Source organism: Triticum dicoccoides, chromosome 7A (assembly GCF_002162155.2).
Source record: "Triticum dicoccoides isolate Atlit2015 ecotype Zavitan chromosome 7A, WEW_v2.0, whole genome shotgun sequence".
NCBI classification, from domain to species: Eukaryota; Viridiplantae; Streptophyta; class Magnoliopsida; order Poales; family Poaceae; genus Triticum; species Triticum dicoccoides.
The window spans coordinates 147,918,502-147,943,408 of NC_041392.1; the positions used below are offsets into that span (position 1 = coordinate 147,918,502).

General features: G+C 42.6%; 2 protein-coding genes across 2 annotated transcripts; both read right to left on the reverse strand.

The window, feature by feature from the left end:
* Nucleotides 1-14,583: 14,583 nt before the first annotated feature.
* LOC119328422 lies at nucleotides 14,584-18,667 on the reverse strand. Its single transcript, XM_037601410.1, has 4 exons — nucleotides 18,515-18,667; nucleotides 15,812-16,206; nucleotides 15,527-15,720; nucleotides 14,584-15,032 (listed from the first exon to the last, which is right to left on the reverse strand). The coding sequence occupies exons 1-4, from the start codon at nucleotides 18,595-18,597 to the stop codon at nucleotides 14,637-14,639; spliced, it is 1,068 nt and encodes a 355-aa protein (XP_037457307.1). The 5' UTR covers nucleotides 18,598-18,667; the 3' UTR covers nucleotides 14,584-14,636.
* A 1,199-nt stretch (nucleotides 18,668-19,866) lies between these two features.
* LOC119331944 (shikimate kinase 2, chloroplastic-like) lies at nucleotides 19,867-22,859 on the reverse strand. Its single transcript, XM_037605121.1, has 9 exons — nucleotides 22,590-22,859; nucleotides 21,699-21,745; nucleotides 21,555-21,609; nucleotides 21,305-21,465; nucleotides 21,097-21,179; nucleotides 20,853-20,982; nucleotides 20,552-20,630; nucleotides 20,371-20,435; nucleotides 19,867-20,225 (listed from the first exon to the last, which is right to left on the reverse strand). The coding sequence occupies exons 1-9, from the start codon at nucleotides 22,777-22,779 to the stop codon at nucleotides 20,157-20,159; spliced, it is 879 nt and encodes a 292-aa protein (XP_037461018.1). The 5' UTR covers nucleotides 22,780-22,859; the 3' UTR covers nucleotides 19,867-20,156.
* Nucleotides 22,860-24,907: the final 2,048 nt, after the last annotated feature.

Sequence of the window (24,907 nt, forward strand, 5' to 3'; positions counted from 1 at the left end):
TAAATGCCCGAACTCATCTGGAACCCTTCCGATGTCCAAACATAGCCTTCCAATATATCAATCTTTATGTCTCGACCATTTCGAGACTCCTCGTCATGTCTGCGATCACATCCGGGACTCCTAACTACCTTCGGTACATCGAAACACATAAACTCATAATACCGATCGCCATCGAACGTTAAGCGTGCGGACCCTACAGGTTTGAGAACTATGTAGACATGACCGAGACTCACTTCCAGTCAATAACCAATAGTGGAACCTAGATGCTCATATTGGTTCCTACATATTTATTCTACGAAGATCTTTATTGGTCAAACCGCATAACAACATACATTGTTCCCTTTGTCATCAGTATGTTACTTGCCCGAGATTCGATCGTCGGTATCTCAATACCTAGTTCAATCTCGTTACCGACAAGTCCCTTTACTCGTTCCGTAATGCATCATCCCGCAACTAACTCATTAGTCACATTGCTTTCAAGGCTTATAGTGATGAGCACTATCGAGAGAGCCCAGAGATACCTCTCCGACAATCGGAGTGACAAATCCTAATCTCGATCTATGCCAACTCAACAAACACCATCGGAGACACCTGTAGAGCATCTTTATAATCACCTAGTTATGTTGTGACGTTTGATAGCACACTAAGTGTTCCTTCGATATTCGGGAGTTGCATAATCTCATAGTCATAGGAATACGTATAAGTTATGAAGAAAGCAACAACAACAAACTAAACGATCATCGTGCTAAGCTAACGGATGGGTCAAGTCAATCACATCATTCTCTAATGATGTGATCTCGTTAATCAAATGACAACTCATGTCTATGGTTAGGAAACTTAACCATCTTTGATTAACGAGCTAGTCAAGTAGAGGCATACTAGTGACACTCAGTTTGTCTATGTATTCACACATGTACTAAGTTTCCGGTTAATACAATTCTAGCATGAATAATAAACATTTATCATGATATGAGGAAATATAAATAACAACTTTATTATTGCCTCTAGGCCATATTTCCTTCATTGTTCCCATAAGTTGTTTGCTCACAAAATCCCTATGCATAGGAAGTGGGTTATGCTTAAATGTGTTAGTCGTATTCTTCATGATGCTCTCTTTATGTGTCAATTCTTATCTTTTATGTGAGCATCATTGAAATTATCATGCCTAGCTAGAAAGGCATTAAAGAAAAGCGCTTGTTGGGAGACAACCCAACACCTTTACCTAATGTTTTTGTGTTTTCACATGACTATGCTACCGTAGTAATCATGTTTTATTGCTTTTGTTTCAATAAAGTGCCAAGTAAGACCTTTGGGATGATCTATGGTGATAGTTGATTTGATCTTGCTGAAAAACAGAAACTTTTGCGCTCGGGAAAACAATTCTATTTTTTAGCAGAAGCATGATAAAATACTGATTACTTTTTCAAAACATTAATGAACAAATTGCTCATGTTGTCCTAATTTTTCAGAATTTTTGAAGTTATATAAGTATTCAAGAGCTATAGATTACTACAGAGTGTCCTGTTTTTGACAGATTCTGTTTTCGATGCATAGTTTGCTTGTTTTCTAGTTTCTATGGCTTATATTGCTTAATATAAATTGTAGAAATGATAGGGTACAGTAGGCATCATGTGAGAAAAATTGTGAATCTTGTCTTGACAGTACCTAAGTGGTGATTTGCTTTCTTATACTAACGGAGCTTACAAGTTTTCTGTTAAGTTTTGTGTTGTGAAGTTTTCAAGTTTTGGGTAAAGATTCGACGGACTACGGAATAAGGAGTGGAAAGAGCCTAAGCTTGGGGATGCCCAAGGCATCCCAAGGTAATATTCAAGGACAACCAAGCATCTAAGCTTGGGGATGCCCCGGATGGCATCCCCTCTTTCGTCTTTGTTTATTGGTAACTTTACTTGAGGCTATATTTTTATTCACCACATGCTATGAGTTTTGCTTGGAGCGTCATTTTTTTATTAGGATTTTTTTGCTGTTATTTAGAGTAATGTTTTTCGTCTTTTAGTTCAATAAAAAGGTCAAGTATAGCCTTTCCCATGCTTATTTTTCAAGTCTATATGTTGATGTTTTAAAAACAGAAAGTTTGTTGTTATGTTTTGAATATTTCTGAATAGTTAGAACATGATAAAATCTTGAATCTTTTACATAATGATTAACAACAAATTATCTACAGTGTGGTAATTTTTCAGAATTTTTGGAGTTAAAGAAGTATGATTCTTCTTGCATTCTTTACAGACTATCCTGTTTAGAGAGATTGCTGTTATGATTGCATTGTTTGCATATGTTTGCTTATTTAATGATTCTATTTGATGATATGAGTATTAAATATGCAGATGCATTTAGTATGCAATGTCAAGTTATAATTTTAGTGATTTTCTATAGTAGAGAATGATAAGGATTAGCATGGATTTATACTAACTTATCTCACGAGTTCTTGTTGAGTTTGGTGTGGATGAAGATATGCATGAAAGGAATTAAGGAGACATAACAGCTCAAGATTGGGGATGCCCAAGGCATCCCTAATTAATATTTCAAGAAGTCTCAAGCATCTAAGCTTGGGGATGCCCCGGTAGGCATCCCACCTTTCTTCTTCAACAACTATCAGTTAGTTTTGGTTGAGCCTAAGTTTTTGCTTCTTTACATGATATGTGCTATTCTTGCAATGTCATTTTATTTTGTTTTGCTTTCTGTTTGACTAAAGTACTTAAGATATGAAATTTTATTTATGAGGATTCTTCACATAGTTACATGATTATTCAACTACTCATTGATCTTCACTTATATCTTTCGGAGTAGTTTGTCATTTGCTCTAGTGCTTCACTTATATCTTTTTAGAGCACGACGGTGGTTTTATTTTGAAGAAATTTTTGAACTCATGCTTCACTTATATTATTTTGAGAGTCTTAAACAACATGGTAATTTGCTTAGGTTATGAATTTAGTCCTAATATGATAGGCATCCAAGAGGGATATAATAAAAACTTTCATATAAAGTGCATTGAATACTATGAGAAGTTTGATTCTTTATGATTGTTTTGAGATATGAAGATGGTGATATTAGAGTCATGCTAGTGGAGTAGTTGTGAATTTGAGAGATCCTTGTGTTAAAGTTTGTGATTCTCGTAGCATGCACGTATGGTGAACCGTTATGTGATGAAGTTGGAGCATGGTTTATTTATTGATTGTCTTCCTTATGAGTGGCGGTCGGGGACGAGCGATGGTCCTTTCCTACCAATCTATCATCCTAGGGGCATGCGCGTAGTACTTCGTTTCGATGACTAATAGATTTTTGCAATAAGTATGTGAGTTCTTTATGACTAATGTTGAGTCCATGGATTATACGCACTCTCACCCTTCCACCATTGCTAGCCTCTCTTTGTGCCGCGCAACTTTCGCCGGTACCATACACCCACCATTACCTTCCTCAAAACAGCCACCATACCTACCTATTATGGCATTTCCATAGCCATTCCGAGATATATTGCCATGCAACTCTCCACCTTTCTGTTTATTATGACACACAACATCATTCTCATATTGCTTTGCATGATCATGTAGTTGACATCGTATTTGTGGCAAAGCCACCATTCATAATTCTTTCATACATGTCACTCTTGATTCATTGCACATCCCGGTACACCGCCGGAGGCATTCATATAGAGTCATATTTTTTCTAAGTATCAAGTTGTAATTCTTGAGTTGTAAGTAAATAAAAGTGTGATGATCTTCATTATTAGAGGATTGTCCCATGTGAGGAAATAAAAAAATAAAAAAAGAGAAAGGCCAAAAAAAGAGAAGGCCCAAAAAGCAAAAAAATGAGAGAAAAAGAGAGAAGGGGCAATGCTACTATCCTTTTACCACCCTTGTGCTCCAAAGTAGCACCATGATCTTCATGATAGAGAGTCTCCTATGTTGTCGCTTTCATATACTAGTGGGAAACTTTCATTATAGAACCGTTCTATTCCACCTATAGTGCTATGTACATGGCTCACACTCATGTATTGCGTCAAGATTGAAAAAGTTTGAGAACATCAAAAGTATGAAACAATTGCTTGACTTGTCATCGGGGTTGTGCATGATTCAAATATTTTGTGTGATGAAGATAGAGCATAGACAGACTATATGATTTTATAGGGATAACTTTCTTTGGCCATGTTATTTTGAGAAGACATAATTGCTTTGTTAGTGTGCTTGAAGTATTATTATTTTTATGTCAATATTAAACTTTTGTTTTGAATCTTATGGATCTAAATATTCTTGCCACAATAAAGAGAATTACATGGATAAATATGTTAGGTAGCATTCCACATCAAAAATTCTGTTTTTATCATTTACCTACTCGAGGGCGAGCAGGAATTAAGCTTGGGGATGCTTGATACGTCTCCAACGTATCTATAATTTTTGATTGTTCCATGCTATTATATTATCAATCTTGGGTGTTTTATATGCATTTATATGATTTTTGGGACTAACCTATTAACCTAGAGCCCAGTGTCAGTTTCTGTTTTTTCCTTGTTTTTGAGTACTACAGAAAAGGAATACCAAACGGAGTCCAATTGACGTGCCAATTTTTGATGATTTTTTATGGACCAAAAGAAACCCCCGGAGTAAAAGAGTTGGGACAGAAGAGTCCCGAGCCATCCACGAGGGTGGAGGGCGCGCCCTACCCCCTGGGCGCGTCCCCCTCTCTCGTGGTCGACTCGGAGACCCCCCTGACGTGAGACCGATGCCAAAATTTCCTATAAATACAGAAACCTCCAGAAAATAACCTAAATCGGGAGTTCCGCCACCGCAAGCCTTTGTAGCCACCAAAAACCAATTGGGACCCTGTTCCGGCACCCTGCCGGAGGGGGATCCATCATCAGTGGCCATCTTCATCATCCCGACGCTCTCCATGACAAGGAGGGAGTAGTTCACCCTCGGGGCTGAGGGTATGTACCGGTAGCTATGTGTTTGATCTCTCTCTCTCTCTCTCGTGTTCTTGATTTGGCACGATCTTGATGTACCGCGAGCTTTGCTATTATAGTTGGATCTTATGATGTTTCTCCCCCTCTATCTCCTTGTGATGAATTGAGTTTTCCCTTTGAAGTTATCTTATCGGATTGAGTCTTTAAGGATTTGAGAACACTTGATGTATGTCTTGCATGTGCTTGTCTGTGGTGACAATGGGATATTCACGTGATCCACTTGATGTATGTTTTGGTGATCAACTTGCGAGTTATGTGACCTTGTGAACTTATGCATAGGGGTTGGTACATGTTTTCGCTTCGACTCCCCGGTAGAAAGGCACTCTTTGAAGTTCTTTGTGTTGGTTGAATAGATGAATCCGAGATTGTGTGGTGCATATCGTATAATCATACTCGCGGATACTTGAGGTGATATTAGAGTATGTAGGTGACATTAGGGTTTTGGTTGATTTGTGTCTTAAGGTGTTATTTTACTACGAACTCTGGGGTTGTTTGTGACACTTATAGGAATAGCCCAATGGATTGATCGGAAAGAATAACTTTGAGGTGGTTTCGTACCCTACAATAATCTCTTCGTTTGTTCTCCGCTATTAGTGACTTTGGAGTGACTCTTTGTTGCATGTTGAGGGATAGTTATATGATCTAATTATGTTATCCTTGTTGAGAGAATTTGCACTAGTGAAAGTATGAGCCCTAAGCCTTGTTTCGAAGCATTGCAATATAGTTTGTGCTCACTTTTATCATTAGTTACCTTGCTTTTTTATATTTTTAGATTACAAAAACCTATGTCTGCCATCCATATTGCACTTGTATCACCATCTCTTCGCCTAACTAGTGCACCTATACAATTTACCATTGTATTGGGTGTGTTGGGGACACAAGAGACTCTTTGCTATTTTGTTGCAGGGTTGTTTGAGAGAGACCATCTTCATCCTACGCCTCCCATGGATTGATAAACCTTAGGTCATCCACTTGAGGGAAATTTGCTACAGTCCTACAAACCTCTACACTTGGAGGCCCAACAACGTCTACAAAAAGAAGGTTGTGTAGTAGACATCAACTCCCACTCCTCCAAGTCCGCCACCGCATCAGCAGACTCCTGCTCCTCCAAGTCTGCCACCGCGTCAGCCCACTCCTCCTCCTCCAAGTCCGGCACCGCATCAGCCGACTCCTCCTCCTCCAAGTCTGGCACCACGTCAGCCGACTCCTCCTCGTCCAAGTCATCCACCGCGTCAGCCGACTCCTCCTCCTCCAAGTTCGGCACCGCGTCAACTGACTCCTCCTCCTCCAAGTCAGGCACCACGTCAGTCAACTCCTCCTCCAAGTCAGGCACCGCCTCAGCGAGCTCTGCCGCCTCTGCAGGGTAATGTAGTATTTCAAAAAAATTCCTACGATCACCCAAGATCTATCTAGGAGAAGCATAGCAACGAGCGGGGAGAGTGTGTCTACGTACCCTCGTAGACCGAAAGCGGAAGTGTTTAGTAACGCGGTTGATGTAGCGGAACGTCTTCGCGATCCAACCGATCTAGTACCGAATGCACGGCACCTCCGCGATCTGCACACGTTCAGGTCGGTGACGTACCTCTAACTCTAGATCTAGCTGAGGCTGAGGGAGAGTTTCGTCAGCACGACGGCGTGTTGACGGTGATGATGAAGTTACCGACGCAGGGCTTCGCTTAAGCACTACAACAATATGACCGAGGTGGAAAACTATGGAGGGGGCACCACACGCGGCTAAAGATCAACTTGTGTGTCTATGGGGTGCCCCTGGCCATGTATATAAAGGAGGGAGGAAGAGGAGGCTGGCCTAGGAGGGGCGCGCCTATAGGGGGAGTTCAACTAGGATTCCTAATCCTAGTTGGAGTCCCCTTCCTTTTCCAAGAGGAGAGAAAGGGAAGGAGTAGGAGAGGGAGAAGGAAAGAGAGGGGGCGCCGCCCCCTCTCTAGTCCAATTCAGACTTGCCATGGGGGGCGTGCGGCCACCCCTTGAGGCCCTTCTCTCCTTTCCCGTCTGGCCCATTAAGGCCCACTACTTCCCCCGGCGAATTCCCGTAACTCTCCGGTACTCCGAAAAATACCTGAATCACTCGGAACCTTTATGATGTCTGAATATAGCCTTCCAATATATCGATCTTTACGTCTCGACCATTTCGAGACTCCTCGTCATGTCTGTGATCTCATCCAGGACTCCGAACAACCTTCGGTACATCAAATCACATAACTCATAACACAAACCGTCATCGAACGTTAAGCATGCGGACCCTAAGGGTTCGAGAACTATGTAGACATGACCGAGACACATCTCCGGTCAATAACCAATAGTGGAACCTGGATGCTCATATTGGCTCCTACATATTCTACGAAGATCTTTATCGGTCAAACCACATAACAACATACGGTGTTCCCTTTGTCATTGGTATGTTACTTGCCCGAGATTCGATCGTCGGTATCATCATACCTAGTTCAATCTCGTTACCGGCAAGTCTCTTTACTCGTTTCGTAATGCATCATCCTGCAACTAACTCATTAGTCACATTGCTTGCAAGGCTTATAGTGATGTGCATTACCGAGAGGGCCCGGAGATACCTCTCCGACAATTGGAGTGACAAATCCTAATCACGATCTATGCCAACTCAACAAACACCATCAGAGACACCTGTAGAGCATCTTTATAATCACCCAGTTACGTTTTGACGTTTGATAGCACACTAAGTGTTCCTCCGGTATTCAGGAGTTGCATAATCTCATAGTCATAGGAACATGTATAAGTCATGAAGAAAGCAATAGCAATAAACTAAATAATCATAGTGCTAAGCTAACGGATGGGTCTTGTCCATCACATCATTCTCTAATGATGTGATCCCGTTCATTAAATGACAACACATGTCTATGGCTAGGAAACTTAACCATCTTTGATTAACGAGCTAGTCTAGTAGAGGCATACTAGGGACACTCTGTTTGTCTATGTATTCACACATGTACTAAGTTTCCGGTTAATACAATTCTAGCATGAATAATAAAAAATTATCATGATATAAGTAAATATAAATAACAACTTTATTATTGCCTATAGGGCATATTTCCTTCAGCCTCAGCAACAGCGAAAGAGAGGCGCCGCAGCTACGTCGGCTAGCGGTACAACAGGGGGCAAGAAATACAAATTTGGTCCAAGCCTCAAGCCTCTTCCAAACTTGCCTTACCACATGACTGACGAGGAAACCGACGCCCAATTGAAGGCCCATTTTGGACTAAAACCGCCCCCACTGCCAGAGGAGAAAGTACCTAAGAAAGTGGTAAAACACTTTATTGATAATGCTCAACCGGCTGTGAAGCATAGGGACTTAGACTATGAGCGCCAAATCAAGAAGTCCTATCATGCACAAAACTCGAAGCTTCGAGCTCGAGCTCGAGCTCGAGCTCGAGCCAAGGAGCTGTTAAAAAAGGGGGGAAATTGTTCCCCAGCTGGGAGAACAGGCGATGCCATCGATCCCCTCAGCTCGCTCATTGTACAAACACATGCGAGTATCGGCGCTGATCAGCTGGTAATAACCGATGATCATCGCAGGTGGGCTAAAGAGGCAGGTGTCACTGTAAAACAACTCCTGGGCATCGAGGCCTTCGAAACGTTTAAACAGGGGGAACTAAAACGAAAATATGTCTGCGGCGAACCTCTGGTCAAGCCCGAGGAGATCCTGCGTCTACCAACGAGAATGTATGAATTGCATCAATGGTACTTGAGAGAAGCAAAGACTACCGATTGAGAGTCCTTCATGGTGGGAATCAAGGAAGAGCACTACTACCATGCAAAAGATTTGTGGGTTGAGTTTCAAGAAATGTTTCAGTTATTCAATCAAGACGCACTTGACAAATTTATCGTCAGTTGCTATTGTATGTAAGTGGTTTCTTTTTGTAATTTAAGTCTCTAGCTACCAGTAGTGCTCGTTCATTACCTGTAATTATCCTCACTATATTCTTTTCTGTGGTATTATGCAGAATGAAGATGTATGGAATGAAAAGAGTTGGACCTATGGCATTGGGTTCATTGACCCAAATACCATTAATCAAGAGACATAGTCACGTGAATATAATCGACCATATACATAGAAAAGTTTGCTAGAGTTCTTGAAGCACCTAAATACCCAACCAGAAATACTATTTCCTCACAACTTCGAGTGAGTGACATCGTCTTGTCTACAAATTCCGTTTTTGCTTACTAGATGTTAATAAGTGTAGTTGATGAGTATGCACATGCCCGCTTAATTATACATGCAAACGTGTGCGCATGCAGTTTTCGCTAGATCTTGTTAATCATTGAAGTTGACGAGGAAAAAGTTTAAGTACTAGACTCACTATATAAAGATACTAATGAATACACAATCGTGAAGTGGGTGGTCAACAGGTAATTTCAATCATTATCGCACTATGTTGGCCTCTTTAGTTCATTTCCTGATATCAACTAATTAATAACTCCTTTATTCATTTTCGTTGCCGGCGGGCAGGGCTTGGCAAAAGTTCATCAAAGATGTTCTAGGCCCATGGAAACAACAGCTGAAATGGATGTGACCCAAGGTAATTAAGTAGTACTAGCCTCTTTAATTCTAATTTCAATACCATTATCATGCTTGATTAATTATTATCTGATTGAATTTTATTCTCGTAAAGACCATGAGGCAGGCACCGGGGAATGATTTATGCGCATACTACGTTTGCGAGAACATTCACATTATAACGTCCGAAAGGACCAAAGATGCTAGACAAACTTGGGTACGTGTTTGCCAGAACACTATTCATAATTTTTATATCATTACCTAATATATATATACACATGACAACTAATGCATTCATATTGATCTCCTTTAAAGATGTCGGAGATGCGGGATCAACTCCTACCAACGGATCGCGTACGAGTAATCCAAGAAAAAATAGCGGGATTTTGCTCGACCAGGTCATAGATCACAAAAGGAGAATACCATTACAAGTTGTAATGCCTCCATGTAATGATCTGCAAGTTGTAGGAGAAATTGTACCAAATTGTATATATATATGTGTGTGTGTGTGTGTGTGTGTGTGTGAATGGTCGTGCGAGAAATCCGATGATATATATATATGATCGGTTCTACGAGAAATTCTATTTATATATATGCATAGCGTGTACAATATGTAGTAGCGTAAAATATGTTTGAAATGAAAAAAATTAATGGAAAACACAAAATTAAAAGGAAAATAAAGCATAGACCCATAAACCCCATAACCTTACCAACCGGGACTAAAGGCCCCCAGCCCCCGGGCGCTAGATCGTGCCACGTGGTGAGCCTTTGGTCCCAGTTTGTGACAAACCGGCACTAAAGGGGGGCGGCTTTAGTTCCCACCCTTTAGTGCCGGTTGCAGAACCGACACTAAAGGTCCTTACGAACCGGAACAATAGCTTGATTCTGCACTAGTGAGAACATTCAATATGCTTTTTAGTTGTTGAATATCGCTTTCCTGGTATGAACTTTCCAAAATTTTACGCTAACGCCAAGAGAGCTTTTTCTGATCTTGGTCTTGGTTATAAGACGATTCATGTTTGTAAGCATGGACCCATAGAGGTATGTGTTCTCGTAGAGACAATTATTCATGTCTGGTGAGTTTATGTTAGTGTGTCATGTTGCTTTTGTTGGTTTGATTTTTTGTAGAGTTGGAATCTTTCCTCGACATTATGGTGAAGATTTTGTGGTTCGATGACCTGCACTTCTAGGGTATCATCCCCAATCTAAGTCCATTAATCGCTCATGACTTCTCATCTTTTCGGATTTCTGCCTCAAGGGGGTTTCAGAATCTTTTACCAGTAATCAAGTTTGTGAGCATGAATGAGTAGCGGTATCATAGTTCCGGTCCAATTGTAGTCCTTGACTGTCTTGGTGGTTTTTTCGGCTTGCAAAGGTAGGTACCATGAAGATGTTTTCAAGAGACTTCCTTGTAATTACGAGTTAGATTGTAACTCCTTGGATTTTGAATCAAATGTTGTACCTGTAACGGTTTTGACTATGAATAAAGTTGCATGTGTTTAGAAAAACAGTCGCCCGAATCCATCCTAGACACGCATTTCGCGTGCAAGATTAGACAAAAAAGAGCAAGAACCATCTACATAATTGTTATAATCACATTGTTTTTATACCCTACCAATGAACTGTGTAAATATCATATCATTGAAAGGCTTCGTTTGTCCAACTAGGATTTGAGACCACATATATGATTGAACTACTATGTGCTCTCACAAGATTCACACAAACACGAATACAAGGAACTAGTATACAAGTATGTAGGTCTATCTGCAGCTCGATCAAATCAGACTTTGCTTCTTACTACTGATAGCTATTTTAGTGTTGGTTGTTGCATTTTGCCGGCATGCAAGCCTGATGCATAGCTAGCTAATTTTGCATGACATTATACAACATCCACATAACTAATCATGATCTCATTATTTTATCTCAATGTATTATATTTGCAGGAGGATATGAAACAATTTCGACGGAAATTAGCTATCATATTGGTCGAATCAAACCCGAATAAGCTAAAAGGAAGTCCAATATACTACCAATCTGACGATGAATCTAATTCTGAAGTTGAGTTCTTGTATAATTCACCCGACGGAGTCAAAGACAAACTACCTACCTCAATACCCATCATGCTCACATATCCACATAATTACTTGTTGGGTTGTGCACTACATCATATCGATCGATGATGCGATTGTTTGTAATAAGCAACATTTAGAAGTATATAATGCACCAGTATACATTATTATGATTCTTACCATCCATTTTTCAGGAATGAATGGATACAAAGCTCGACACCTCGTCCAATGGGTTGAAGTATCAAAAAAATAAAGTTAATAGTGTATGGACAATGATTGTTTCAACATGGCCATGTGCATACTGGCATGTGATGAGGCATTATTATTCATAGATCCTCTTGAACACTTCATTGATCTACAATTTTTTTTGGAAGTTATCAGAATTAGTCATTCAAAATTATTTGTATCAACATGTTTCTAAATACTTTTTCTTACTCTGTTCATGATGTTAAATTCGGCTTGAAGCCAAATATTCAGATGTTGGCAACATTGTTTGGTAACTGCCTGAGGTAGACAACAAAACCTCATCGTGCAACTTGGTAACTAACATCTCTTGCCCGTTCTTGTCATGATTTATAATTTCTAATATCTCTTGATATATCTAGATGGCAAAGAAAGTATGTTAAACTGTGTTAAACTGTGTAAAACAGTCCAACAACATTGGCTACGGTAATGAGTTGGGCTTGTGCGTAGTCCAGCCCATTAGGCCCATTTGGCTCCTTTTCTTCCTCTCGGTACAAGGCCGCCGCCGCCGCAACCTCCCAATCCAGATCTAGCGCGATGAAGAGGCGTGAGATGAGGCCGGCCAGACAGACGGAGTTGTTGGGTCCGGTGACGAAGAAGAGCAGGCCCGATGAGAAGGAGGAGGTGGTAGAGGATGCTAGATCCAAGGAGGAGCTCGGACGAGGAATAAGAAGACTTGTCCAATTTGTTATCGTTCGCTCAGGCTATTCAGAGTCGAAAATAGGATTCATCGCTTGTTTCTCTCATGCAAGCCCAACTGGAGGAAGGCGATGGGGGCGGCCGCCGCGTCCAGGATGCTGATGAAGAAGAGGGCGACAAGCTCCAAAGTCAGCGAGGTTAGCGAGGTGAAGGCGGCGAGCCCCAAGCCTAGCGAGGCGAAGGAGGTGTTGGCGGACACCGAACCGATTGAGAAGGGCAGCAAGAACATGGCGTGGGGCGGAGAGAGAATGAGGAAGATTGTGGCCGACGCCGAATGGAAAAAGGAGGGCAGCAGTTACTTTACGTGGGGTGAAGAGGCAACGAGGAAGTGGAGCGGAGAGAGGGTGGCGAGGACAGAGACGTGGAAGTTCAGCGCGAATTACCTGGTGTTCATGAGGAACACTCTCCCTCCCCTGCCCGTCGAAGACTTCTCCACTAGCAATCCCTTCCTCCGCATGAACCAAGAAATAGCGGCCGCCCAATACAAGGCTAGGCATGAATTCTGCGACTACGTCTTCAGCCGGCACGATGTCAGAAAAGGGTACTCGGAGTTCCAAGTGGAGGTCACGGACGACGGGGAAGTAATGGTCCCGGCCAAGTTCCACGACAACAACAAAGACAACGTTGCCTAGAGCCGGTTTCTGTTCATCAGGAAGCATGGATGGTTGCCGTGGTAATGAGATAGGGCCAGTTTCATAACAGCAATACAAGTTAACTTGTGTGTGAGGGAGATTGAGCTTCAAAGTTGTACTGCGTACCGGTGACAAACTTTTTTAGAACGAAGCTGGTGACACAACTTGCTGCCAACATTAACTCCTCGTTGGGAATGCGACTTACCAAGCAGACAGGCATCATTTTCTTGCTCAATCAGAGCTTGGTTCATCTTCAGCACATTTTTTTTCGCACGACATTCCTTTGGGAAATTCCCATAGTCATCACAATTATAGCAATGGGCCATTGCCTTATTGAACTTACAATTTTTTCTTCTACTGGAGCCATTGCCGTCTCCTTCCTCTTGAACTGGACTCCCACTCAGCCGGGGTCAACAGCAAGTGCTCGAGTGTTTTTTTTTTTTTGAGCATCCAGCAAGTGCTCAAGTAGCTCCTCATGTGGCGTCGGGCCGAGTAAAATATACAAGGAGCTCGAGACCATTCGGCGCTTAACGGGCCACTTGCTATTATTTTCGCTAGCGAGCGCCCACAAAAAGGGATCGCTGTGTTTGATGGGCCTGCCCATCTTGCTTCACTTTGCACGGTTTTAGGAAGCTTCCAGCAGCTTCCGAACATTTTTTAAAGTGTGAACCTTTTTTAAGTGTTGTAAATATATAGAAGGAACTGTGAATACTTTTCTAAATTCCCGCGAAAAAATTACATTTTCATGAAAGTTTTTTTTAAAGAGTCATGAACATATTTTGAAGCATGTGGACTTTTTAAATGTCATGAACCTTTTTTACAAATTACAAGTACATTTTTTATATATTTTCATGATCTTTTTTAAATGGCATGAACATATTTTTAAACATGTTATAAATATTAAATGTTTAAATCCAAAAATATATATTAAATATCACAAACATTTTTTTGGACAAACATTAATTTTAAAGCTGCGCAAACAAACTTTTACATTCCACGAACATCTTCTAATGTGTCGTGAACATTTTTAAAAACTAAGTAAGGTATTTTTAAAAATATGCTTCAAAAAAATCTTCACATGTTTAAAATAAAGTTTTCATCTATCTCTAAAATATATCGTGTCTTTTCTCTAAAAAATAGAGAAAGAAAAGAGCCCAAAGCACATAAAGAAAAAACAGATGCACACAACAGGAGCGCATGATACATTACAGAGCCACATTCTCGTATTCAGTTCATGCTCTGCACCATGTTAATTCTTGTCACATAAAAAATAAGTACTAAAAGGCAAGAAATAATCATTCCTTTATCAGCAAAACCTGCATGCTTTTATCAACAAGTAGGTTCCCTGCTCTAAAACTACCTGTTAGTATCAATTCCCAAGTTCTCAGCCCATATAAGCATCGACAAGTTCAGGAGCACTGACTAAAATATACTTCTGGCAAAAAATAAATGGAAGTCAGGATGCCAATCAATCATCCATTGCTAGTAAGTGAGAATGCAAGGAGAACAAACAGGAGGGTGAATGTAATCATAAAAGCAGCAAAGGATAAGATGACACCCTGTGAGAAGGTCCTCTTTGACTGTCCAGCCATCTCAACTTCATTTAGCAGCCCCCTTATTTCGTCGATGTCCGAGTCCTTTGCAGCATGAAATAATCTGTTCTGAACCTCATCGAGTTTGGCGAGTCTTCTAGCTTGATCTGAATCCCTGGTGGACCAGATGAACCCAGTGACCCGCCACAAGAGGATTCCAACGTAAATTGCTACAATGCAGTCGGCACTATAATGGTAACGCTGCCGTATCTCCCTCTGGGCACTGTGCAGGACTAGAAACCATATCCCACCTGATATCCATCCCCCGTACGCTTCCTGCGAGGTGCCACATGGACATATATAGTATTAAGCTGGACATCTGTCCCTTTAGAACAAATGGATATTTGTACAGGGATTAATTGACAACACAAAAATTAAGCATAAAAACTGTCCGAATGTAGCGTGGCGTTCATATTGAAGAGAGGAAGATAGATAACACCAAGCTGAAGTCTTCACCACAACAAAGTTTTTACACTACAGGAAAGACAATGAATGGTATAAATGCAACAATGGCATACGAAAGACCAACGGGAACTGGTCGATGGCCTCTTTTACATGGACTTAACTGCAAGACCCATATTGAGAAATCACCTCTAAGGCTAATGCAGAACCACATATTAGCAAGGGTGCGCGTATCACACTTCCTTGGTTGTGACATAAGAATGTTTGAACATAGGGGTGATCCTGGTGAGTCAATTTCATATCATTTGTAGCATGACATGCAAAGATTAAAAAGAAGTCAGTTCTGTGAAGATGACAACACAACATACCGTCCATGCCATAGCAGTCAGGACAACAACAAACATGTGCCCACTATATATAAGATCATTGCAACCACCACCGGCTTTATTCACCAAATGATACCATGAAGGGCCCTCTCCGGCAGATGGCCTCAATATGTCTATTAGGAAGCTCATATGTGCCCAATCAGGTCTATAGTGATCAGTATAATTTTGAACACTGGCTGCAATAAGAAAATGATCCTAAACAGTTACTAGAAGTCAACCAAATTAAAGCAGCTACACCAGGAAGTTTCATAAGTTAAATGCTCTAACCATATGGCATATCCACTAGTATGATCCTGCGGATTGCACGCGGATCAGAAGCATACGGAACATAATACTTCTGTGCCCAAGCATGAGGATGGTCAGGTATTTTATATCGAGCAGCAGCACACCAAGGCCTTGCAGATGGAAGAATAGTAGAAACAAATGTTATGGTCCGAAGAAAACGCCCGACCGCCATAGCGAACATATACCTTGTGCCTATTCCAAGGCCAGGACCTTTGATGCAGTCAAAAAATGCCGAGAATCCCAACATGATAAACAACATCAAGTAACTATGTAGAGTGATGATGTGGGCTCTCAATAGATAAACCACAGTTTGAGGAAGCCTCTCGTTTAGTGCTAGAAGAAGCCACTGACCAGTGTCGGGAAGAGGAGCAGTAGATCTGTTAATGTTATTGAACATGTCTTAGTTCAGGTCTTTGAAGTATGCAGAGTATGTGCATGTCCCTAAAAGCGCAGTATGCAGTATGATGTATTGCACTTGCACTAAACACTCGAATACATGAAAAATGAACCTTTTGAAGAGTGTACCAAGAGTGTTGATGTTGCCAAGGACCAAGGTAGCATCCCTATATCTTATAGGCAATAAAAGTAAGAGAAAAGTATATTTTTTGTCCCTCAACTTTGGGCAGAGTTTAGATTTGGTCCCTCAACTTCAAAACCGGACAAGTTGCACCCTTAATTCTTCAAACCAGTCAAGTTTCGTCCCTTGATCTGAAAGAAGCGGTATCCATGCTGAGTCAACATGGTTTTGACCAGTAGATGTCCTTCGTCCTTCGTCCTTCTCATCCTATCTCTTGTAGGCATTTTGACGAGCACTTGCAGCGAGCCTGCACTTCCACCACCTCGTTGGCTGCACTTGCAGCCCTTCCGTCGGAGCCCAGCCACAGCGCCTCCGCAGCAGCACGGTGTGTTGGATTTGAGCCTGCTAGATCAAAGAAGCTATGCGTACGTGCAAGCTAACAAGTACGCTAGCAAGCTGCTTAATTGATCTACAGGACCAATACGTGTAGCCGCTGCCTGAACCTGGCGAGCTAGCTACCGGTGCACGTACGTGGGATCCGGCAGGACCATGGCACCACGGTGAACCGCTCGCCCCGGCGAGTCGCGCGAAGTAGGCAGTGAAGACCCACGCCACGCTGGCTTCGTCTGCGGAGGCGGCGGAGAGACTCATTGTGGGCGTGGAGATGGGCATGTCGCTGCCGCCCGTTAGCATGGAGGTGTTCCGGAGGTCCATGCTGCCACAGGTACCTCGTGCTGCTGCCGAAGAGCTCCACTCTAGCCCTGCCAGTATGCCGGTTGCTCGTGGCGCTCTGCGCAGCTCCTGCCCTGCAGGTATGCCTCCGTGTCATCTCTGGTGCCGGTGGCGCTGCAGGCGCATGCCAATTGCTCGACGAAATTTTGACCGGAGATAGGATGATAGAGGGGGGAAGATTGCCACATGGGCACCGACCGGTCAAAACCACGCTGATTTAGCCTGAAAACTGCTTTCGTTGAGTCAAGGGACGAAACATGTCTTGTTTAAAGAGTTAAGGGTGCAACTTATTCGGTTTCAGAGTTAAGGGACCAAATCTAGACTTTGCCAAGAATTGAGAAACGAAAAAGTTCTCTAAAAGTAAAGACGCAGGAAATTCTTTACATGAAAGTTATAAACCACAGAACCATATACAGCTTATGTGAGTCTGACAATGGAACCTGACCCTAAGGTAAAATAGATCACATGTACAAACAAAGTGGATAGAAGGAACAAAAGCAGACTCACATAAGCTTTATAAGGTTCCGCTAGTGTCAAATTACTATTCTCATGTCTTGGTTTCCATTAAAACTAAATTGCTTCTTGTTTTCATGCATGTGCATTCACTACAATGAACAGACTATTGCGTTCACTGTTTTATGAAGCATGAGCTAACAATTGCAGTTTATAACTCCCTTTTTCAAAAATCATCCTATTTCCTATCCAAACCAAAGCACCATTAATTCTATCCAATATGCAGTGAATACATAGTGTCTTGAGCCAATCGTCCTAATTTGTATTGGGATAAGTCATAAGTTGATGTGTAACCCAAAAGTGACGAACTTGAAGCAACAACCATTGCACAAGCTCCAAAGTGCAGCGAGAGTGCAAACTTAAATGCTACGCCCTTCATTGCTAAATATAAGTCTTGTTGGAGATAGACTACATACGGATGTATATAGACATATTTCAAAGTGTAAATTCACTCATTTTGCTTCCTATGTAGTACATATTGAAATCTCTAAAAAGACTTATATTTAGGAACGAAGGGAGTATCTCGTTTTTCCTGGACAACTTAGAATCTTAGATATGCTCGTACTGAAGTAGAGTAGTTGTATGATAACTTATTGGATCGATGACATGGACAATTTTACCAAGAAAACAACAAACACGCTATTGGAGATACTCTCAACGACTAGAACAGAGCAATTGCAAAACAGTTTTGCTAAGTCTCAGTCGACTGAGAGACTTTGTTATGTCTCAGTCGATACTATCTTCCTTTGATTTTGCATGGAGATTCATGAAAAAAAAATCAATTTTTTCTTTTTTTTCTTACGTACTATATCACTTGGCTGAGACTTGGTTAAGTCTTAGTCGACTGAGACCTAGCCACACCCATTGCAAAAGATAACTGTAGAATTAATCTGGAAGAGGATAACTAGAATTTGTTCAGAGACCTATGCCACCGGAGGCCGAGCACGCTGGAGACGAACCGGACGGAGATGGCCTCGCAGAGCAGCGCGGCGAGCATGAGGACCATGGCGGCGAGGAACCACGGGGCGGCGCGGATCTCGGCGTCCCAGCGGCGGTAGAAGGGCGCCCGCGCGGCGGTGGCGAACGCCAGCGCCGCCCAGATGGCCGGCTGCAGCCGCCCGTGCAGCGAGGGGGACGCGCGGCTGAGGTAGTCGACGCCCACGTACGCCGCGGCCGCCAGGCCCAGCCCGCCCGCCGCGAGGGGCCGGCGGGGGGCCGGCGGCGGCACGGGCCTCTCTGCCTTGGGTCTCGGCATGGCCGGGAGGTTTTGGGTCGAGATCCTGGCCTGACCATACTGGAGTGCTCATGCGATTAGAAGGTCGGCGTCGCATTTCCCCGAGCGTCCCGGCCGGCCAACCACCAACGGGCTGCATGCAGAGTAATCCTCGATCGAGCAGGCCTGCCCACAGGTTCATGCATACGACTGTCAGTTAACAGTTCGCGATAAGAGTAGAATACACGAAATGGTGATGACGGAGTCGTATCGTTGCAAAGGTGTTCGATTGCCCAAAATTCTGTTGCAGAGGTGGTGATCTTTTCTCAATAAAAGTGTCGTCCCAAAGAGCTGAAAATTTATGTGGCAGCATTACTAGCCTTAATTTTCAAAAAAAGAAAAAACATGCCCAAACTCCTATCAACACTTAAAGTACCGAGATGATGAGGTCAAATTCTCACTGGTTCCGAGTTACTGAAAGGTATGATTTGAATTTCAGATGCACATCGTCGAATGGAATGGGAAACTACAATTTTCCGACGTAAAGAGACCCATATTTGTATGTTGTATGAAAAGACAAACAGGAGGGACTTAAAATACTCCCTCTGTTCACTTTTATAAGACGTTTTAGATCGTTCAGACAGTGTCCAAAACAGTTCAAGCTCGGCTGTCTATAGCATCTTATAAAAAAGAACTCGGAAGGAGTATCAAATTATATATACACGTAATTTGTAGTACCTCTTTTGTACATCTCACAAATCAATGTTATTTTGGTCCAAAAACTTGCGCTGGGAATTTCCTCTCATGCGGTTCCTATAGGATTTTTCTTTTCAAACAGAAAATCACTATCATAATTTTAACCCATGTCTTTTCTTTTCTTAAAATATACTGTCTTGGATATTGGACTGTGGTCATGGTCAAAACTATTGATTCCTGTCATGATCTCAAAATGAACCTATAGTGATACTTCGCTTTCAAGTGGTGCGTTAGAAAAATGGCGAAAAGCTGCTGAACTGATTTCATTCAGTGGTACTTTTAACAATTACTCTGTTTGCAATGGTATTTTGACAACTGAACACTAATGTACTGTTACTTTGACAATTGTCTGTTTGAAAGAACAGCTGAGTGAAAAATGTAAGTGTGATGATCTCATAACCGTGGAGCTCTTAACATTAGCTCCATCGGCTATTCTTTTATTTTTATCAGAGCATACTTCAGCACAACTCCTTTTTCACTATAAAGAATGAATCAATGATGTTGAGCGATACAAAAATGAAGATACACGGACACGGTACAAACAAATTGGGGCTGAAATTCTACAAGGATTGCATCGTTCGTCTCCTGGCACCAATTTATAAGTCGTCGAATGGGCCACTGGCCATGGAATGCTCAGTGACAAAATTCTTAATCTTTTGTAGGGCCTGAAACACAACAGGTAAGTTACATCAGGGGAAAATTGTTTTCAAGGGGGTGGTGCATTGGAGAAAGCGTGATATGCCACTTGCACATGAATAATTCTTTGCAAAAATAGAAGCACAGGAACAGTTGACTTGAGAAGTACAATACCTCGACAGCAATATCAGTTGGGGTTAGCTGAGAGACATCATCATGACCCTTTTTAGCTGCAAGCTCTGCAAAGGTAAATACTAGTTGTGTTACTCTCTGTTTGGGCATTACAACTTCGCTCGGGAGAGGCTGGAGTCTCGAGACCCATCTATGACCATGAAGCTAGGGGCATCTAACATACCTTCAAGAGAAACCCTCACATCGGCGTTTGCGTAAGCATCCCCTCTTTGCTCAGCGAGCAGGCTGAGTTTCGTGAAAGCCTGAGGCACCAAATCAACGAGTCATGCATTTTCACTAGTGCAATGCAAACATAGAGAAAGACATATGTGTGCAACCAATCAAGATGCAAACGACTTGAGAAATTGCAGGGATGTTTACTGTAAATTTTTTGGTGTCCCATTTAGTGTTTCATAATACAGCTATTGATTTTTATCTGATGGGCATGCTAAGACAGCTTTATTTCAAAAATTTAGAGTAGGTACCGCTGTGTATGGATCAGCAGATGGCTGATCTAGAAGGGGCCGAGAAGCAGTCCCAACTTGTGCAATTCGCTTCGCAAGCGCATCCAAAGGCACATCCAACATGATAGACAGACCTTTCTTCATATATCTCCTGAGAGTAAGGAAAATTGACAGAGATCAGTACCATTATTCATCTAAAGGAGAAAACGTGATAATGTAACATATTACAAGTGAGATGTTGGCGAGAACAGAGTAATTCCCATACCAGTTAACTGGCCGAATAACAGCACCGCCTCCAGTAGCAACAACTAGCCGATGCATTGAGGATAAATCTCTCAAGACACTACTCTGCAAAACAAGTAGGTAAAAAAATCACAGAAATCGTTAGTCCACAAGTCTTTCCATTCTAATTACTACAAACACATGATATCTATAGAAGATCAAATTTTTAACAGAATTCATGGATTATTTACCTCACTGTCTCTGAAAAATGCTTCACTGTGAACCTTGAATATTTGAGCAACGGAAGGCATTCCGACTGCCTGTTCTACCAAACTATCACTGTCAAAGTATGAATAACCCAAGACTTCGGCTAATATCTTGCCCACCGTGCTCTTTCCGGAGCCCATCATTCCTGCAGTATGAACCCATTATTATTAGTTTGAGAGGCAATAAGATAAATTAACTGTATGCAACAGCAAACAGGCAGGTGCAAGAACTAACCAACTAGGTAAATACACCGCCCATTCAATTCAAACTGAACTTCTTCTGCTTTCCTCTGAAAGGTAATACAATTTTGTCAAAAAGATGCCCAGAAGCAGCATCTTATTTTATTCATGTCAGGAATTTTTCAGTATAAGTATGTACCTTTAGCAAGAGGGCTTCGTCGACTGAGTTATGCAAGCTCTGATGACCTGTATTACATACAAAAAGGTCACAAAGAAAAGTCAGTTTGACTAATCAGCCTGCGCGTCTCGTCAGGAAACCGCCCAAGAGAAAATATTAAAGATGTTCATATCATTAAAATATGCAGTGTGGTACTAAGCTCTGTAACATGTGCATAATTGACTACACCAAACAACTTAGCCAAATCTAAAACGAAGTGTAAATGTGTGCTGAATAAACTTGGTCAAAGTTATTAAACTTTGGCTTCAGACAAAACTTATACGCCTTATATTTTTGAACAGGGGGAGCGGTACACTGTTGCCGCACACAATTAGACAATTTCACATGTACTTACCTATCCTAGAACAAATTCGACAACAAGATTTATCGCGCGTTGATTTGAACTCCATCAGTTTATTCTTCTAGGACACAAGTTAAATTCCACCAGTTAGGATGCAAGAATATTCCCATACATCGCAATCAGACAAGAGAATAGTTGCTTTCTGTCCGTCCCCCACCACCACCAGTAACACCTACTCGACCAAGCAAAACCAATAAAGCATTAGCTACCTACCCTGAAACTACATTGCTTTGTTTAGCCCACGCGTAACCACGTTTACGGTTTACCCCAAATCGACATCAGAGCAGCCATTCATTCCCCCCAAATCAACAAATTTTGCCACCAACCCTCCAGCCTTGATACGAAATCGTCGATACTCCCGTCTCAGTATTACGAGACCCCACGATTACAGGCAGGCAGAATTATATTAGCGTCGGCCCAGTCCGTCCCCAAAGTCTCGTCGATCCAACTCAGCTGAAAACTAATTAATTAATAAAAAATGCCGAGCAATGGAAAGAATCGGAGAGACAGACCTCTGGATGTCTGGACGCAGCAGAGCGGGGCGACGGGCCTGGCCCCGCGAACCCGCAGCGCCGGCGCGGCGGCCGGGCCTCCGACGCGCAGGGTCGCCGCCCGCGCCGGCCTGTCCCCGCCGAGAGCCCCGCTCCGGCGCCCGGCCCCGACCGCCCGCGACTGCATCGCGAGTCCCGCGGCCGCCTCCATCGCTGCTGCTACCCCCGGCCCGGTCGTCGCGGGTAGTAGGTGGCCGTGGCGTGCGACGTTGGAGGCGGAAGGAACGACAAGGGAAGGCGCGCGGGGGGTGGGGGAGCTGGTGGCCGCGCGGTCCCGGTCTTAAGTAGCGCCCGCGAGTGACGGGTCGCTGCGTCGATCCGAGTAGAGGAGTACCAAGTACGACGGTACGACCGTGGAGTTTTACCGTTTCGCCCTCGCTGTGCTAAAATATTTTATCCACTTTGATCCAACCGAGAAGCAGCAAGGTCCTGGAAACGCCGTGTATTTTCCACGTTTTTGTTGTGTGTTGAGGCTAGTGATGCGCATATCGGTGGTTACTTTTAGAAACAAATAAAGGAGCTTCAAAATTGGAAATGCGATTAAGCGATTTAAATTCTTTCCTCTCTAGAGTCACAAGCTTTTTTATACTACTTATAAAAGAGCAAACATGATCTTCTTTAAATACACCTCACAAAACGTACACGGATACATTACCACCGCATGATTAGTCCCACTAAAGTCAATCTAACGGCTAGCCTTAACCTAATCTGTTCTCTGTGTGCACTTAGCAATTTACATTGACTGACCGTACTCCACCGTGGAGGAAAATATGAAGTCCACGCCTGGTCAATTAGGAAACTATAATCACGGACACATCCTATTAAGAAACTAATCACAGACACATCTAATTATTAGGAAACTAATCACAAACGCATCCTATTATTAGGAACTAATCACGGGTGCATCCTATTATTAGGAAAATAATCACGAGCGCATCCTATTAGGAAATTAACCACGAACACATCTAATTATTAGGAAAATAATCACGGACGCATCCTATTAGATAACTAATCACGAACACATCTAATTATTAGGAAACTAATCACGAGCGCATCCTATCGTCTCCTATCAGGGAATCGCGATCGCGAGTCGCCTGTCGTCACCAGCCCACCACCCACGCGAGCCACAATGGGAGACATGCAAAGAGGAGCTGCGGCTTCCTTCGAACACGCACACGTGCCGTCGCCGCCTTCGTCTTCTGCCTGGAGGGCAGGTCACTCTTCTACTGACTGCAACGACTTCGCATCATACAGAGAGACCAACCATGTTTCTCCGAATATCTTGAATCATGATCCTTATGACTTCATCTCTACTACTTATAAGTCGAAATAGACGTGCATTGCACGTGCATATTTACTAGTCTGCCAAAGGGACAGAAAAAAGAGGGAGAAAATGTTCAGTATACTCTCCGTTTATTTTTACTTCACATATAAGATTTGTCTGGAATCGAAATTCATAAAGCTTGACCAACTTTACAGGAAAAAAATATCACATTCACAATATTAAACCAACATCATTAGATGCATCATGAAATTATTTTTCATCGTATAATTTTAGTATTGTGACGTTGGTAGCTTTTCTTAAATATAAATTGGGAAGTGCTACGCGTCGGCCGGTGGATCTTCTCAGAAGATCCGCCGCCCCGCGAGCCGTCCGATCTAGGTTGCTCACCGTACGATCGCTCTTTACAACAAGAGTACTGACTATTGCAACAAGACATTTGTTTCAGAAACACGTCGGTGACTATTGCAACAAGAGCTTTGTTTCAGTTGGTGACTATTGAAACAAGAGCTTTGTTTCGGAAACATATTGATGACTATTGCAGCAAGAGCTTTGTTTCAGAAACATTGGTGACGTTGCAAATCTCTCCTTGCATGATCCCGCCTTCCAACAAGAGCTTTATTTTAGAAACATTGTTGACTATCGCAACAAGACCTATGTTTCAGAAACATTTGATGACGTTGCAAAAGCATCTACGAACAGTGCTTAACCCCCAAATGCCTCACCGCGGATGGCAATAGCCTGCCGACGGCTCGTAAACACGCCATGTTGAGCTGGGAGGGATCCATCAGTAAAGGCTCCACCGACATCAACAACGCCGACTAAGAGGCCGTGCGCTGCGCCGCAACACCAGGAGAGCTCGCGCCCGAAGCTTCTGTGCTGCCCGGTGATCCCGCTGCCCACCTGCGAGCCCTTTCTCCGGCGCCCCGTTCCTCCCTTTCTCTGCTCCACCTCGCCGTGCCTCTCCTCTCCATGACCCACCTCTCTCTCCCCCCCC

What these genes read in the sequence shown, in the direction of transcription:
- LOC119331944 (XM_037605121.1), bottom strand. Translation starts at nt 22,779, where the DNA reads ATGGAGGCGGCCGCGGGACTCGCGATGCAGTCGCGGGCGGTCGGGGCC. An exon ending in CTGCTGATCCATACACAGCG is followed by an intron (nt 20,631 to 20,852) that starts GTACCTACTCTA and finishes TTGGTGCCTCAG; the next exon opens with GCTTTCACGAAACTCAGCCT. An exon ending in TGTGAGGGTTTCTCTTGAAG is followed by an intron (nt 20,436 to 20,551) that starts GTATGTTAGATG and finishes TTACCTTTGCAG; the next exon opens with AGCTTGCAGCTAAAAAGGGT.
- LOC119328422 (XM_037601410.1), bottom strand. Translation starts at nt 18,597, where the DNA reads ATGGTCCTCATGCTCGCCGCGCTGCTCTGCGAGGCCATCTCCGTCCGG. An exon ending in CTCGGCCTCCGGTGGCATAG is followed by an intron (nt 16,207 to 18,514) that starts GTCTCTGAACAA and finishes TAACATTAACAG; the next exon opens with ATCTACTGCTCCTCTTCCCG. An exon ending in TGACTGCTATGGCATGGACG is followed by an intron (nt 15,033 to 15,526) that starts GTATGTTGTGTT and finishes GGCACCTCGCAG; the next exon opens with GAAGCGTACGGGGGATGGAT.